The sequence below is a fragment of the Maniola hyperantus genome, chromosome 26 (genome assembly GCF_902806685.2).
Source record: "Maniola hyperantus chromosome 26, iAphHyp1.2, whole genome shotgun sequence".
Lineage (NCBI taxonomy): Eukaryota > Metazoa > Arthropoda > Insecta > Lepidoptera > Nymphalidae > Maniola > Maniola hyperantus.
The window spans coordinates 720,854-736,571 of record NC_048561.1 but is presented as its reverse complement, the minus strand read 5'-3'; the positions used below and the strand labels follow the sequence as shown (position 1 = coordinate 736,571).

The following is a 15,718-nucleotide window of genomic DNA, read 5'->3' as shown; positions in this document are numbered from 1 at the left end:
GTCCGACCGCCGGCGAGAAAACGACAAACTATCGGCGATTTTCTCTTTCAAGAAACGCACAATAAATGTACATTCCGTGTAAACGGAAGAGATAGATACATAAGATATATCAAAAGTTGCTCTCCGACTGTTCACACTGCCGGCGATGACTCGCTTTATTAGTTTTGTCACTGAGCGACAAGCTTTCAAAAATAAACTCGCTCAGCGATGCTCGCTCGCTTGAACACGTGTAACGCGCGCGCAAGTTTGCACAGGACTGAGCAACCGCGGGCGAATGGCGCGAGTAATCGCTCATCGCACTTGCTTATAGCCCGGCGACAAAACTATCGAAACTACACACTCGCTTCCCGCTGATCGCCAACTCGTTTATAGTTCTACTCGTTTCTCGTTTATCGTCGGCGGTCGGACCACTGCCTTATAGGATAACTAGCTTATGTTCGCGACTTCGTCCGCGTGGACTACACAAATTTCAAACCCCTATTTCACCCCCTTAGGGGTTGAATTTTCAAAAATCCTTTCTTAGCGGATGCCTACGTCATAATAGCTATCTCCATACCGAATTTCAGCCCGATCCGTCCAGTTGTTTGAGCTGTGCGTTGATAGATCAGTCAGTCAGTCAGTCACCTTTTCCTTTTATATATATTTAGACTTCGTTGTCTGTCTGTCTGTCAAGAAACCTATCAACCCTGGTATACATTCTACATGTAAGGGGCACTAAAATAAAAATCCAAAAACTGTAAAACTAAGTTTTATTTCAAGCATTATGATAAATACTCTTCGCCTTCTTCTCCCGCTTGCGCTTCTCCATCCTACGCTTCTGCTTCTCCGTGCTTCGCAGAAGCTTTGCGATTGCTTCGTCTGGTATCGTGTCTTCTGCCGTGCTTCCTTCTGTGGAAGGCTTCATTTTCTTTGCTTCGCTACTCTCAAACGCTTCTGTGGTCTCCAATGCTTCTATGTGCTTCTTGCGTGGTTTCTCACTGCAATAAATAAAAGTAGAATCAAAATATTTTCTACTAGCTGATGGTCGCGGCTTCGTTCGCGTGGAATTAGGTTTTTTATAAATCCCGTGGGAACTATTTGATTTTCCGGGATAAAAAGTAGCCTATGTCACTCTCCAGGTCTTTATCTACACCCATGCAAAAAACCACGTCAATCCGTTGCACCGTTGCGACGTGATTGGAGGACAAACCAACAAACAAACACACTTTCGCATTTATAATAAAGGTAGGTCCTGATTCAATTCAACATAAACAAATACTTTTGAATCATTAAATGCATCTACCACTGGTTCGGAATGCCTTTCCTACCGAGAAGAACCAGCCAGAAACTCGGCGGTTGCTCTTGAATAAATATATTGGCGTCGGGAGATCGGAGATACGATCCCGGACACGCACCTCAAATTTTTCGGAGTTATGTGCGTTTTAAGCAATTAAATATCACTTGCTTTAACGGTGAAGGAAAACATCGTGAGGAAACCTGCAGACCTGAGAGTTCTCCATAATGTTCTCAAAGGTATGTGAAGTCTGCCAATCTGCATTGGCCCAGCGTGATGGACTATGGCCTGAACCATTCCCATTCTGCGGGAAGACTTGGAGTTCAATCATGACCAGACCAAGGAGATGTGAGGAGCTTACCCAACAGTCTCCATGGTGTCAAAGCGGCCGTCCATATCGTCTGCCGTGACCTCCAACTCCTCGAGCTGGTGTTCCTCCTTTAGCTCAGGGTTCTGCAGCAGAGAACTGCTCTGGGCTAGAGCTAGATGTTGAGGAGCTTACCCAACAGTCTCCATGGTGTCAAAGATGCTGTCCATATCGTCTGCCGTGACCTCCAACTCCTCGAGCTGGTGTTCCTCCTTCAGCTCAGGGTTCTGCAGCAGAGAACTGCTCTGGGCTAGAGCTAGATGTTGAGGAGCTTACCTAACAGTCTCCATGGTGTCAAAGATGCTGTCCATATCGTCTGCCGTGACCTCCAACTCCTCGAGCTGGTGTTCCTCCTTCAGCTCAGGGTTCTGCAGCAGAGAACTGCTCTGGGCTAGAGCTAGATGTTGAGGAGCTTACCCAATAGTCTCCATGGTGTCAAAGATGCTGTCCATATCGTCTGCCGTGACCTCCAACTCCTCGAGCTGGTGTTCCTCCTTCAGCTCAGGGTTCTGCAGCAGAGAACTGCTCTGGGCTAGAGCTAGATGTTGAGGAGCTTACCCAACAGTCTCCATGGTATCAAAGAGGCCGTCCATATCGTCTGCCGTGACCTCCAACTCCTCGAGCTGGTGTTCCTCCTTCAGCTCAGGGTTCTGCAGCAGAGAACTGCTCTGGGCTAGAGCTAGATGTTGAGGAGCTTACCCAATAGTCTCCATGGTGTCAAAGATGCTGTCCATATCGTCTGCCGTGACCTCCAACTCCTCGAGCTGGTGTTCCTCCTTCAGCTCAGGGTTCTGCAGCAGAGAACTGCTCTGGGCTAGAGCTAGATGTTGAGGAGCTTACCCAACAGTCTCCATGGTATCAAAGAGGCCGTCCATATCGTCTGCCGTGGCCTCCAACTCCTCGAGCTGGTGTTCCTCCTTTAGCTCAGGGTTCTGCAGCAGAGAACTGCTCTGGGCTAGAGCTAGATGTTGAGGAGCTTACCCAACAGTCTCCATGGTGTCAAAGATGCTGTCCATATCGTCTGCCGTGATCTCCAACTCCTCGAGCTGGTGTTCCTCCTTCAGCTCAGGGTTCTGCAGCAGAGAACTGCTCTGGGCTAGAGCTAGATGTTGAGGAGCTTACCCAACAGTCTCCATGGTGTCAAAGATGCTGTCCATATCGTCTGCCGTGACCTCCAACTCCTCGAGCTGGTGTTCCTCCTTCAGCTCAGGGTTCTGCAGCAGAGAACTGCTCTGGGCTAGAGCTAGATGTTGAGGAGCTTACCCAATAGTCTCCATGGTGTCAAAGATGCTGTCCATATCGTCTGCCGTGACCTCCAACTCCTCGAGCTGGTGTTCCTCCTTCAGCTCAGGGTTCTGCAGCAGAGAACTGCTCTGGCCTAGAGCTAGATGTTGAGGAGCTTACCCAATAGTCTCCATGGTGTCAAAGATGCTGTCCATATCGTCTGCCGTGACCTCCAACTCCTCGAGCTGGTGTTCCTCCTTCAGCTCAGGGTTCTGCAGCAGAGAACTGCTCTGGGCTAGAGCTAGATGTTGAGGAGCTTACCCAATAGTCTCCATGGTGTCAAAGAGGCCGTCCATATCGTCTGCCGTGACCTCCAACTCCTCGAGCTGGTGTTCCTCCTTCAGCTCAGGGTTCTGCAGCAGAGAACTGCTCTGGGCTAGAGCTAGATGTTGAGGAGCTTACCCAATAGTCTCCATGGTGTCAAAGATGCTGTCCATATCGTCTGCCGTGACCTCCAACTCCTCGAGCTGGTGTTCCTCCTTCAGCTCAGGGTTCTGCAGCAGAGAACTGCTCTGGCCTAGAGCTAGATGTTGAGGAGCTTACCCAATAGTCTCCATGGTGTCAAAGATGCTGTCCATATCGTCTGCCGTGACCTCCAACTCCTCGAGCTGGTGTTCCTCCTTCAGCTCAGGGTTCTGCAGCAGAGAACTGCTCTGGGCTAGAGCTAGATGTTGAGGAGCTTACCCAATAGTCTCCATGGTGTCAAAGAGGCCGTCCATATCGTCTGCCGTGACCTCCAACTCCTCGAGCTGGTGTTCCTCCTTCAGCTCAGGGTTCTGCAGCGGTGTACTGCTGCGAGACTGCACCAGAACATGGCATTGCTTGGATGTTAGATATTGCTGCAAGAAGACGGAAAATATAAACATCATCAACCGATAGACGTCTGATGACGTCCGTCCACCTAGTGGGGGGTCTTCCAACGCTGCGTCTTCCGGTGCGAGGTCGCCATTCCAGCACCTTGGGACCCCAACGTGTATCGGTTGTACGAACTATGTGCCCTGCCCATTGCCACTTCAGCTTCGCAGCTCGTTGAGCTATGTCGGTTACTCTAGTTCTCCTACGGATCTCCTCATTTCCTCATTGATCACGTAGAGAAACTCCGCACATAGCTCTCTCCATCACCCGCTGAGTGACTCTGTGTGGATATCATCGTAATCATGATCAACCCATCACCGGCTCACTACAGAGCACGGGTCTCCTCTCAGACAGAAGGGTTTTGGCCATAGTCTACCACGCTGGCCATGTGCGGATTGGTAGACTTCACACACCTTTGAGAACATTATGGAGAACTCTCAGGCATGCAGGCTTCCTCACGATGTTTTCCTTCACCGTTAAAGCGAGTGATATTTAATTACCACAGAGCCTCGATAGCTCAACGGTTAAAGGAGCGGACTAAAAACTGAAAGGTCGCCGGTTCAAACCCCACCCGTTGCACTATTGTCGTACCGACTCCTAGCACAAGCTTTACGTTTAATTGGAAGGGCAAGGGGAATATTAGTCAATCTGATAAACTTGGCTTTCTTTTTAAAATAAATTAAAACGCACACAACTCTGCACTTAGTACTGCACTTAGAGGTGCGTGCCCGGGATCGAACCCCCGACCTCTGATTAGAAGGCAGACGTCCAAACCATTAGGCTATCACAGCATATATGGATATGGATATAGTATAGTATAATATCTTACCTTGTACAGCAATTCCTTGCTCTGACGAGCATGTACTCTTACATGTCTATCTAAGCTGGTGCTAACAATCAGTCCGTCTGTGTGCAGCGCTATACTAGTGACCGCCCCGACCGCGCCCTTGTAACCTTTGTCGGGCTTACCCCGACGAAGGTCGACTTGGTGGAGTTGACCTCTGCCGAACCCTACGTACACTTGTCTGGAAATAAAAAAAAAACATACTATAATCACTACCCATAATTATTCTAGACTAGCTGATGCCCGCGACTTTGTCCGCATGGAATTATGTTTTTTGAAAATCCCGCGGGAACTCTTTGATTTTCCGGAATAAAAAATAGCCATGTGTTAATCCAGGGTATAATCTATCTCCATTCAAAATTTCATCCAAATCCGTTCAGCCGTTTTTGCGTGATTGAGTAACAAACATTCAAACATCCACACTTTCACATTTATAATATTAGTAAGTCTAGGTTATACTCGCGACTTCGTCCGCGTGGACTACATAAATTTCAAAGCCCTATTTCAGCCCTTTAGAGGTTGAATTTTCAAAAATCCTTTCTTAGCGGGTAATAGTCATAATAGCTATCGGCATGCCAAATTTCAGCCCGATCCGTCCAGTAGTTTCAGATGTGCGTTGATAGATTAGTCAGTCAGTCACTTTTTTCTTTTATATATTTACTAGCTTATGCCCGCGACTTCGTCCGCGTGGACTACACAAATTTCGAACCCCTATTTCAGCCCTTTAGGGGTTGAATTTTCAAAATTCCTTTCTTAGCGGATGCCTACGTCATAATAACTATCTGCATGCCAAATTTCAGCCCGATCCGTCCAGTAGTTTCAGATGTGCGTTGATAGATTAGTCAGTCAATCAGTCACTTTTTTCTTTTATATATTTATTTCAGCGGGTGGTGGAGAGAGCTATGTGCGGAGTTTCTCTTCGTGATCAATGAGGAAATGAGGAGATCCGTAGGAGAACTAGAGTAACCGACATAGCTCAACGGGTTGCGAAGCTGAAGTGGCAATGGGCAGGGCACATAGTTCGTACAACCGATACACGTTGGGGTCGCAAGGTGCTGGAATGGCGACCTCGCACCGGAAGACCTCCCACTAGGTGGATAGACGACATAAGACGAGTCGCAGGGAGCCGCTAGATGGCGGCGGCGCAAGACCGTGGCGTGTGGAAGTCCCTACAAGAGACCTATGTCCAGCTGTGAACGTCTATCAGTCACAATAGGGCTGCATCTACAGGTATTTGTTCTGAGGAACTGACCGGTCATCGAAGCCCCTTGTGATACAGGTGGCGGCCATGTTCTCAAAATCCACATTACACACCGGCCTGCGCTGCGCACGAGTGTCGTATAGTCTGGAATAATTAAAAGAAACCTATTACAATCTCAATTGTTCTGATTGGTTGACGCTCGCTCACTATTGGCTACAATGCATTGTTGCAACAAGAATAGCACAAATTCAGTCAATCAGAACAATTGCGATTGTAATAATGATTGATGCAGGTTTTAGACAATCGCCCAAGGTCACATACAAGGATTACAGGTCAAGTAAAGGGTTCATAAGGAAGTGTGAAGTGGAGGCAAGCACAATAGATCGGAGACGGTCGCAGTGATTCAGGGATAGTAAGGACCTGTATAGCCCCAAAGAAGAAAGAAGAAGAAGAAGGGTTCATCGAACATACAGACATATTTAATTCTCTCTCTCTTTTCTCAATTCGGCCGTTTTTTTTTTACCGACTTCCAAAGAATAAGTAGTTCTCAATTCAGCACTTTTTTTTAACCGACTTCCAAAAAGGAGGTGGTTCTCAATTCAGTCCGTTTTTTTTAAATGTATGTACACCGATTTTTTTTTAATGTATGCTCACCGATTTTTTCGAGGTTTCTGGACCGATTTGCAAAATATTTTTTTTCATCGACAGGGCATGTTTCCGTGGTGGTCCCATAAAAATTTGTGGATCCAACTCCTCAATCCTGATGCTGCAGGGGTACTGCCCGCCTGAGTTATTAGCGAAGAATAAAATAGCCCATACACTCCAGAAGAAGTAGAGCAACTCATATGTACAAATATACACTGCTTACCTAACGTAACCGTGTCTAGAGCACACGGCAACTAACTCCGGGGTCAAGAAGGTCAGGTCCGTCACCCAGACTGGTCTGCGAAGCTGTAACCAGTCGTGAGGAAGGTTTTTTGCTGTGAAAACCGGTTCCTGGTCACCTATTCTCCATACTTTGAGGTCATTTTCTTCACCACCTGCAAAAAATATACTATTGGCGACTGACGACTATTTGACGACCTCCCTGGCGCAGTGGTGAGCGCTGTGGTCTTATTAATAGGAGGTCCCGGGTTCGATTCCCGACAGGGGAAGTTTGGAATTGTATAATTTCTAAATTGTCTGGTCTGGTGGGAGGCTTCGGCAGTGGCTAGTTAACACCCTACCGGCAAAGCCGTGCCGCCAAGCGTTTTAGCGTTCCGGTACGATGTCAAAGTGGTATGAGTTTAATAAAAACTGCTATGCCCCTTTCAGGTTAGTCCGCCTTCATCTTAGAGTGCATCGTCACTTACTACCAGATGAGATTGCAGTCAAGGGCTAACTTGTACCTGAATAAAATAAAAAACCATGTCTAAAAACACGAATTAAAACATCCACCTCTTATCTAGTACGTCAGAGGTTCGATTCTGCGCACACATTTCTAACCTTATTATTATCACTACCCATATTATAAATGCGAAAATGTGTAATGTTTGTTGATTTGTCCTTCAATCACGTCGCAACGGAGCAACGGATCACCGTGATTTTTTGCTTGGGTATAGTTCTCCCTCGTGCTGTCCTGCTTGCATCAGTAAGTCAAAGACTAAATAGTTCATCTCTCTCACTCACCAGTGGCAAACAGAGTGGTTTCCTGCTCGCACAGTCTCACGCTGTCCAACTTGGCTCCTGTATGGACACATGTGTCCTCTTTCTTGCCCCATATCTGTACAATGCCGCTGGTAAGAGCCGCTACCAGCCGACGCTTGCACTTGCCTAGACCAACTATGTCTCCCGTACCTACATCTGCAGTGTAGGTTCTTGTGGAGCCCTGCAGAAGACTAAATAGTTCATCTCTCTCACTCACCAGTGGCAAACAGAGTGGTGTCCTGCCCGCACAGTCTCATGCTGTCCAACTTGGCTCCTGTGTGGACACATGTGTCCTCTTTCTTGCCCCATATCTGTACAATACCGCTGGTAAGAGCCGCTACCAGCCGACGCTTGCACTTGCCCAGACCAACTATGTCTCCCGTGCCAAAATCTGCTGTGTATGTTTTAGTGAAGCCTTGAAGAGTGTTGTATACTTGAATCTATAACAAAAGAATAGATTTTTTTTTTTTTGTTCTTCTTCTGGCTTTACACGGATTAGCCAATGTCAGGTTTGTTATTTATTAAAGTTTAAAGTTAGGGAAACTGTAGATAAAATAGAAAATTCGGGATTTGGAATTTGAAAGGAAAAGGATAAGAAATTATTATTATTGACTATTAGTGCTAAAAATCTGTAATTTGGCATGGGTATAAATATTAATCATGCTGACAAAGTGGTGAAATAAAATTGTGATAAATATTTTTTTTAGGGTAGCTCCCCTACATGTAAAGTGGGGATGAAATTTTTTTTTCTCGTCTACCCCATAGTGTGGGGTATCGTTGAATAAGGTCTTTTAAAAATACTGTGGGTTTGTTAGTAAAATATGTTTTAAAGTGCAAATTTTTATTAGAGTCAAGTGGTCCCCCCCCCCCTCTATCAGCCAAATGGTAGTAAATAGGAACGTGAAAAAATTCACAGCAGTAGTATATATTATCAATTTTAAAGGAAAACTATCATGGTTTAGGAGTTATATCTGTTTTTCGAGGTTAATTATTGTACGTACATCTTATTTTTTATTTTTATTTAACGCTAGTTGAGGATAAGGCGCGGTAAAAGATGGGGATTGAACTGTAGGTACCTGTTGATTCTTCCGCCCAATCAATATCTCAGTTTGCTCTTCGTTGCCCCACACCATACACGTGATAGCGTCATCTCTCGTCAGGCTTTTTATTTCCACTAGGTTCTCTATGCTTTTCTTGCTGTTCTTTGACGATTGCGTGTTGTACTTTATGTCTGGAAATGTACAAAAAAGTACTTTTGAATTTATTTATTTACTAGCTGATGCCCACGACTTCGTCCGCCTGGAATTAGGTTTTTTAAAATCCTGTGGCAACTCTTTGATTTTCCGGGATAAAAAGTAGCCTATTGCAACTATAAGCTAGTTGCTCTGTTGCGACGTGATTGAAGGACAAACCAACAAACAAACACACTTTCGCATTTATAATAAGGGTACTGATTAATAGCAAACCAAAGTTAAGTGATTACCGCTTAGAAAATTTGCAGCACTAGACGAGAGGAACTGCTGATGCGTTGCCGGCCTTTCAGGATTTTATTGAAAACTAGCTTATGCTCGCGACTTCGTCCGCGTGGACTACACACACAACTTCAAACCCCCTTAGGGGTTAAATTTTCAAAAATCCTTTCTTAGCGGATGCCTACGACATAATAGCTATCTACATGCCAAATTTCAGCCCGATCTGTCCAGCAGGTTGAGTCAGTCAGTCACCTTTTCCTTTTATATATTTACATTTTGGTCAATTCTTAAATTTCAATAAAACAAACAAACTTTTGTAGCCTAATTAATGGAATAACTTACGTTTAAAAGATCCTATCTTAGAAGCAACGAATAAGTCTATTTCCTTGTCTTCGGTAAGCAACATTTTAACAGTTTTTTCATGTCGTTGTCAAAGAAAATAATAACCAAATTATCTTTGCAAACGAAATTCACGCCGTAGATCTTTGAAACTTGAAAGTAACCATGTGAAGTAGGTAAACATCGCACGTGAAAATCACAGAAATGTCAAAGTTGTCAAACTTGATATGAGACCGTACATAAAATAATAAAGGTAGATACAGGAACGTTTGCTTTCTCATTCACACTAAAAAGAGAGCACAGATAAAGTTACTAATGTGATAAACAGAGACGCAGCTAACCTATTTTTTTGTCCCTTATTGTGTAACCAGTATAGACATATAGTGTGTTATCTATGGAGTAGACTAATCCAAGTAAGAATCCAAGAGACTAACTACATTGGACAAAAAAAAGACGTGTCCATATTGGTCTGTGGACGTGTCCACCAGTGTCCACTCCACAACACAGACAATACAATCCATAGTTTAGTATTTTTATTTTATATTTTTTCAATTATCAATACCTAATTGTATTAGAAAGAGGCCCAAATAATGGGTCTCTTTTCCCATATTAATTGTACTTATGTACATAATATAACATTTTAAATATTAATTCTATGGGAAGATTTTGGCTACATAAATAAAGCCTTATAAGGAAAATTTAAATTTTGAAAATCTTAGCAATGCGGTGCTGTGTGCCCTTCTGCAAGACCACTGCGGAGGTCGTCTCCGAATCCGAGATTTCATTTCACGAGTGAGTGTTTAACCTTTGTTATTTAAGTGTATATAGATAACCTAGACCCAGCGTGCAGCGTCTAAAGTACAGGGTGTAATTTCCAGGTTCCCTAGAGAAGTGCATCTCCGCGCTGCTTGGCTCAGAGCCCTCGGCAAACAAGACACTCTGCTGCCCGAGCGTGCTGTGGTCTGCTCGCAGCATTTTCTAAACAATGACATTTATGAAAAAGAAAGTGGCTCAAGGCGGATTCGTACTGGTGCTGTCCCCTCGCCAGTGCTGGTAACTCCTTCTTAGTGTTCATAGCATTCATTTATAGCTCTGATGCATACTCTAATCAGTATTTAATATATAGTAGCCCCTTTCAAAATCTCGCCTTAGTACATATGGTTCACATTTCAAGTTCATTATGGAAGGTGGAAATGATTATACTTACAACACTTTGCACAGGTCTGCATGGCATGCCTGGACACTGGCAGCAAGCTGGTTCTGATGAGTAAATACAAGTTGGAAGAAGCATATGAACATTTAGTGGGACATCCTGTAAGTTGTACATTTATATCATTCATATTGTGCAGTGTAAGAGTGGTGTCAACTGCTCGAGCAGTAGACCAGTGAACGACTGCTCGAGCTGCCTGTGTGAACTGTATATGAATAAATTATTAGTTGTGTTTGTTGCAGTTGTGTAGTCAAGGAAAGCTCAGAGAAACTCTTTGTGTACAATGTGCCCAGAGACTGGTGAACTTTAGCACATTCAGAGACAAGAGCTTGAGAGCGCGCTCCCTGATGATGGAGCTGCTTGACAGACATGAAGTGGTGAGGAATGTGATTCACTTTATTGTTATATGTAACAGAATGTAAGGGTGCCACCTGTGGCATTTGAGTGTAGTGTAACATGTTACAATGTGAGCATTGGTCTAGTCAGTCAGCGTGACATGCTCGTTATGAACATTACACTACCATGACACTTCAGGTCAGTCGCCACCTTTATGGGCTTCAATTTGCTTAAAGGCATGAACTGGTTTCAGATAACAATACGACATGTCAAACTGATAAGTCGCGTCAAACACCAACTACAGTCTGACATTGTCTCGACGGTGTCGGAGCCCGACCACAGCGATGTGCACATAGCACACTCCGACGCGGACGGACGGACAGAACTAGACGCAACTGCCGCGACTGATGAAGCAGTTGCAGTGAAACGGGAAGTTGAAGACCGTGAAGATGAAGAAGACGAGCCAGCCGCGGCCGAAACACGGGCTCCCGCCGCGTACGTACCATATGTGACGAGCTCATGCAAAGTGTATTGTTTGTAGTTAACTGAGTTTATCATTCATACTACTACTAGTAGTCTCATCTGAAAGACACTTTGTGCGGCGATTCGTGAACCAGATATACAGAGCCATCTGTAATTTAAATTGTAAATTAAATTCCTTTCCTTTGCTAGATTTGGTAGCTTTGGCGATTGCCTTTGGGAGATCTGTTCGTAGACATTTTTGGCGTAAAGGACGATTTATCTATTATTTACTATTTGTTTCAGACAAACCCATCTGGAATTTAAATCGTAAATTATCCATACTAATATTATAAATGCGAAAGTGTGTCTGTCTGTCTATCTGTCTGTCTGTAGCCTTTCACGGCCCATCCGTTTAACCGATTTTGACGAAATTTGGTACAGCGATAGCTTGCATCCTGAGGAAGACACAGGCTACTTTTATCCCGGAAAATCAAAGAGTTCCCACGGGATTTTTAAAAACCTAAATCCACGTGGACGAAGTCGCGGCTAATTAGCTACACACATGTAACATATTTGAGCCTCAATAGCTCAACCGGTAAAGGAGTGGACTGAAAACCGAAAGGTCGACGGTTCAAACCCCGCCCGTTGCACTATTGTCGTACCTACTCCTAGCACAAGCCTAACGCTTATTTGGAGAGGAAAGGGCAGTATTTGTCAATTAACATGGCTAATGGCCCCGATTCTCTAGTCTCTCTCTAAACTAAATTTAAAGTATCTGCATCCTTTTCTTTTTACTAATGCTAAAAAAGGAACGGAACATGACTTTCACATTTAAAGACTCTAAATTTTAGTGCACAATACAAATTTAAACAGTAGGTTCGCGAGTGCGTGCTAAAATCATGGGTTTTACCATCTAAAAATTAAACTTAGAAATGTCAAACTGCTTCTGTCCTTTTCATATTACAATAGTAAGAAGAGGGTGCGAATACTCTAAAATTAGGTTGTGCTTAGAATCGGTGCCAATATTCTTCTAAAAAAAAAATATATATATATAACATTATATCCTTTCAGGCACATTATTCCCAAGCTAGAGTCGTCGGGAGACTGCCATCAAGCTTTGGGTAAGATAACTAACTTTACACGCGTGTTAGCTCCTATGTGGGACAGATATTTTAGTTTTCTGTACTTGAAATAATAAAAGTTCAACCTTATGGTGGAACCACCTCGTCTCGTTTGTCTGTAACCTGTCTGTTTTTGTCATCTATCTAAACATATAACACTGTGACTGACTGACGGACAGACAATGCACAGCCTAAATCGGTGGACCTGGAGATTTAGAGCACATCCTCAAGTACCTAGGGGTGTACTCCGGAAGGATGTTGAGACATTTCATCAGGATCTTAAGCAACATAAATGCACGCGCAAGAAGACGCTGGAGAAAGCTAGTCATTACAGAAAATAATCCGAGATTCCAACAACATTACAAATTCTGAATTTGCAGGACAAATGTAGCCTATGTCTGTATTCGGGACTTTATCAAATCTTTTATCTATACTAAATTAGCTTATGTTTGTTACTTCGTCCGCGTGGACTACACTTTAGAACCCCTATATTACCCCCTGTGGGGTTAGTTTGAGCTGTGCGTTGATAGATGTCAGTCAGTCACCTTTTTCCTTTTATATAGATTTTGTCAAAATCCCTTATGCTGATGTGCCGTATAAAGGTAACAGACACACTTTTGCGTTTGTAATAATATTAGGATGAAAGTATGGATTAAGTATGGACTGTTGTTGTTTCAGTCACTCCTTCGGTACTCGCGACCAATCACGGAGACGAAGACCATCCGACTGATACAGGCGACGAGTTGGATATATTATTGTCTTTCGAAAATGATACAAACATTTTTGAATATTCAAGGAAATCCCAGGACTCTGTACTCAAACCAAAGGAATCAAGTGATAATATCAATTTTCGAACAACGAGGCGAAATGATCTTACAAAAAACAAACACAAAACCCAGGATATACTCGGTAGCGGTACGCAGTTGGGAAACTATACTGACCAGATACAGTATATCTGTGACGTTTGCCAAAAGATATTTCAACGGAAAAGTTCCTTAGTTACCCACATTAGGGCGCACACTTATGCAAACACTTTCTCATGTAAGTTAAGAGAGCGCAAATTCACTCAAAATAGTACGTCATCGAGTCCCAGGAGGACTCACACTGGCGAAAAGCCTTTTGTGTGTAAGTTTTGCAATTATAAATGTACAGTAAATAGTTATTTAGTGAGACACATGAGGACTCACACTGGCGAAAAGCCATTTGCTTGTAAGTTATGTAAATACAAAAGTACAGAAAAAAGGTATTTAATGAGGCACATGAGGACTCACACTGGCGAAAAGCCTTTCGCTTGTAAGTTATGTGAATACAAAAGTACAGAAAAAAGGAATTTAATGAGGCACATGAGGACTCACACTGGCGAAAAGCCTTTCAGTTGTAAATTATGTAGTTACAAATGTGCAGAAAATAGTAGTTTAGTGGTTCACATGAGGACTCACACTGGCGAAAAGCCTTTTGTGTGTAAGTTGTGCGATTATAAATGTACAGTAAACAGTAGTTTAGTGAGTCACATGAGGACTCACACTGGCGAAAAACCTTTTGTGTGTAAGTTGTGCGATTATAAATGTACAGTAAACAGTAATTTAGTGAGTCACATGAGGACTCACACTGGCGAAAAGCCATTTGCTTGTAAGTTATGTGAATACAAAAGTACAGAACAAAGTAAATTAGTAAGCCACATGAGGACTCACACTGGCGAAAAGCCTTTTGTGTGTAAGTTTTGCAATTATAAATGTACAGTAAATAGTTGTTTAGTGAGACACATGAGGACTCACACTGGCGAAAAGCCATTTGCTTGTAAGTTATGTAAATACAAAAGTACAGAAAAAACTGTATTAGTGAGGCACATGAGGACTCACACTGGCGAAAAGCCTTTTGTGTGTAAGTTGTGCGATTATAAATGTACAGTAAACAGTAGTTTAGTGAGTCACATGAGGACTCACACTGGCGAAAAACCTTTTGTGTGTAAGTTGTGCGATTATAAATGTACAGTAAACAGTAATTTAGTGAGTCACATGAGGACTCACACTGGCGAAAAGCCATTTGCTTGTAAGTTATGTGAATACAAAAGTACAGAAAAAAGTAAATTAGTGAAGCACATGAGGACTCACACTGGCGAAAAGCCTTTTGTGTGTAAGTTGTGCGATTATAAATGTACAGTAAACAGTAGTTTAGTGAGTCACATGAGGACTCACACTGGCGAAAAACCTTTTGTGTGTAAGTTGTGCGATTATAAATGTACAGTAAACAGTAATTTAGTGAGTCACATGAGGACTCACACTGGCGAAAAGCCATTTGCTTGTAAGTTATGTGAATACAAAAGTACAGATAAAAGTAAATTAGTGAAGCACATGAGGACTCACACTGGCGAAAAGCCTTTTGTGTGTAAGTTTTGCAATTATAAATGTACAGTAAATAGTAGTTTAGTGAGTCACATGAGGACTCACACTGGCGAAAAGCCTTTTGCTTGTAAGTTATGTGAATACAAAAGTACAGTAAACAGTAATTTAGTGAAGCACATGAGGACTCACACTGTCGCTTGTTAGTTCCAGCACTTGAATATGCCAGTAGTCGATCCGGCATCTCTGTAGCGAGCTTAATACAGCCCAAGTTTCCCGCGAATCCAAGGCTCTCTCAAAGTCCACAAACGCTAAGCAAAGAGTCAGATGATACTCTCCAGTGTTGTGTATAACCTGCCGCAGCGTGTGGGTGTGATGTGGGGACTGCAGACATTTCCCTGGACCCTGGTGTGACTACACGAACCCAGCTCATAGTCCTATACCAGTTTGTGGTATTAAGACATTCCGAACTGCTAGACGCATTTGACAATTCAAAGGTACTTGAAAAAGTTTATATGAATAAAAATAAATCTATTCTATCAGAATATAATTGCTCTAACTAGTTCTTCCAATGATATAGTAAGATAATGAATTACCTACTGGATAAGTTTGTTGTGGGTTTCTTTCGCGCGGGCTATCTCCGCCACCGCTCCAAATATTTCGTAAGTCCGTTTAGTCGCACGGTAGCGCGCTCCGGTCAGTGGTCACCCATACCGCGCACTTTGGCTGCGCTCAACGCGCTGCTGAAGGAGTCCCCTCGCTGTGACATATTTGCTGACAAATGGGCTGACCTCATGGGTCAGATCTTGCACTTTTGTGAAAATTTATAATTTTGCTTTTTAAAATTTATAATTTTAACAATTTTTGTAAGTATGTTTATGTTAGTTTGTACTCGTAGTTTAATTAGTGTAATTGGCTTTATGGCCGTT

General features: G+C 43.3%; 2 protein-coding genes across 3 annotated transcripts; one reads left to right on the top strand and one right to left on the bottom strand.

The window, feature by feature from the left end:
• Positions 1–732: 732 nt before the first annotated feature.
• On the bottom strand, positions 733–9,512 carry l(2)k09848 (lethal (2) k09848). The gene is made up of 8 exons (XM_034982268.2): positions 9,325–9,512; positions 8,587–8,741; positions 7,728–7,950; positions 6,693–6,864; positions 5,876–5,968; positions 4,609–4,804; positions 3,609–3,763; positions 733–977 (listed from the first exon to the last, which is right to left on the bottom strand). The coding sequence occupies exons 1-8, from the start codon at positions 9,386–9,388 to the stop codon at positions 755–757; spliced, it is 1,281 nt and encodes a 426-aa protein (XP_034838159.1). The 5' UTR covers positions 9,389–9,512; the 3' UTR covers positions 733–754.
• A 317-nt stretch (positions 9,513–9,829) lies between these two features.
• On the top strand, positions 9,830–15,455 carry LOC138404164 (zinc finger protein 271-like). Of its 2 annotated transcripts, none has more exons than XM_069507460.1 (7): positions 9,830–10,113; positions 10,200–10,374; positions 10,543–10,635; positions 10,774–10,908; positions 11,121–11,362; positions 12,401–12,450; positions 13,129–15,455. In XM_069507460.1, exons 1-7 carry the CDS (start codon positions 10,043–10,045, stop codon positions 14,994–14,996), a joined length of 2,634 nt encoding a protein of 877 aa, XP_069363561.1. In that variant the 5' UTR covers positions 9,830–10,042; the 3' UTR covers positions 14,997–15,455. The 2 variants fall into 2 exon arrangements, with proteins under 2 accessions (XP_069363561.1, XP_069363560.1); XM_069507459.1 differs by having other exon boundaries at positions 10,759–10,908.
• The last annotated feature ends 263 nt before the right edge of the window (positions 15,456–15,718 follow it).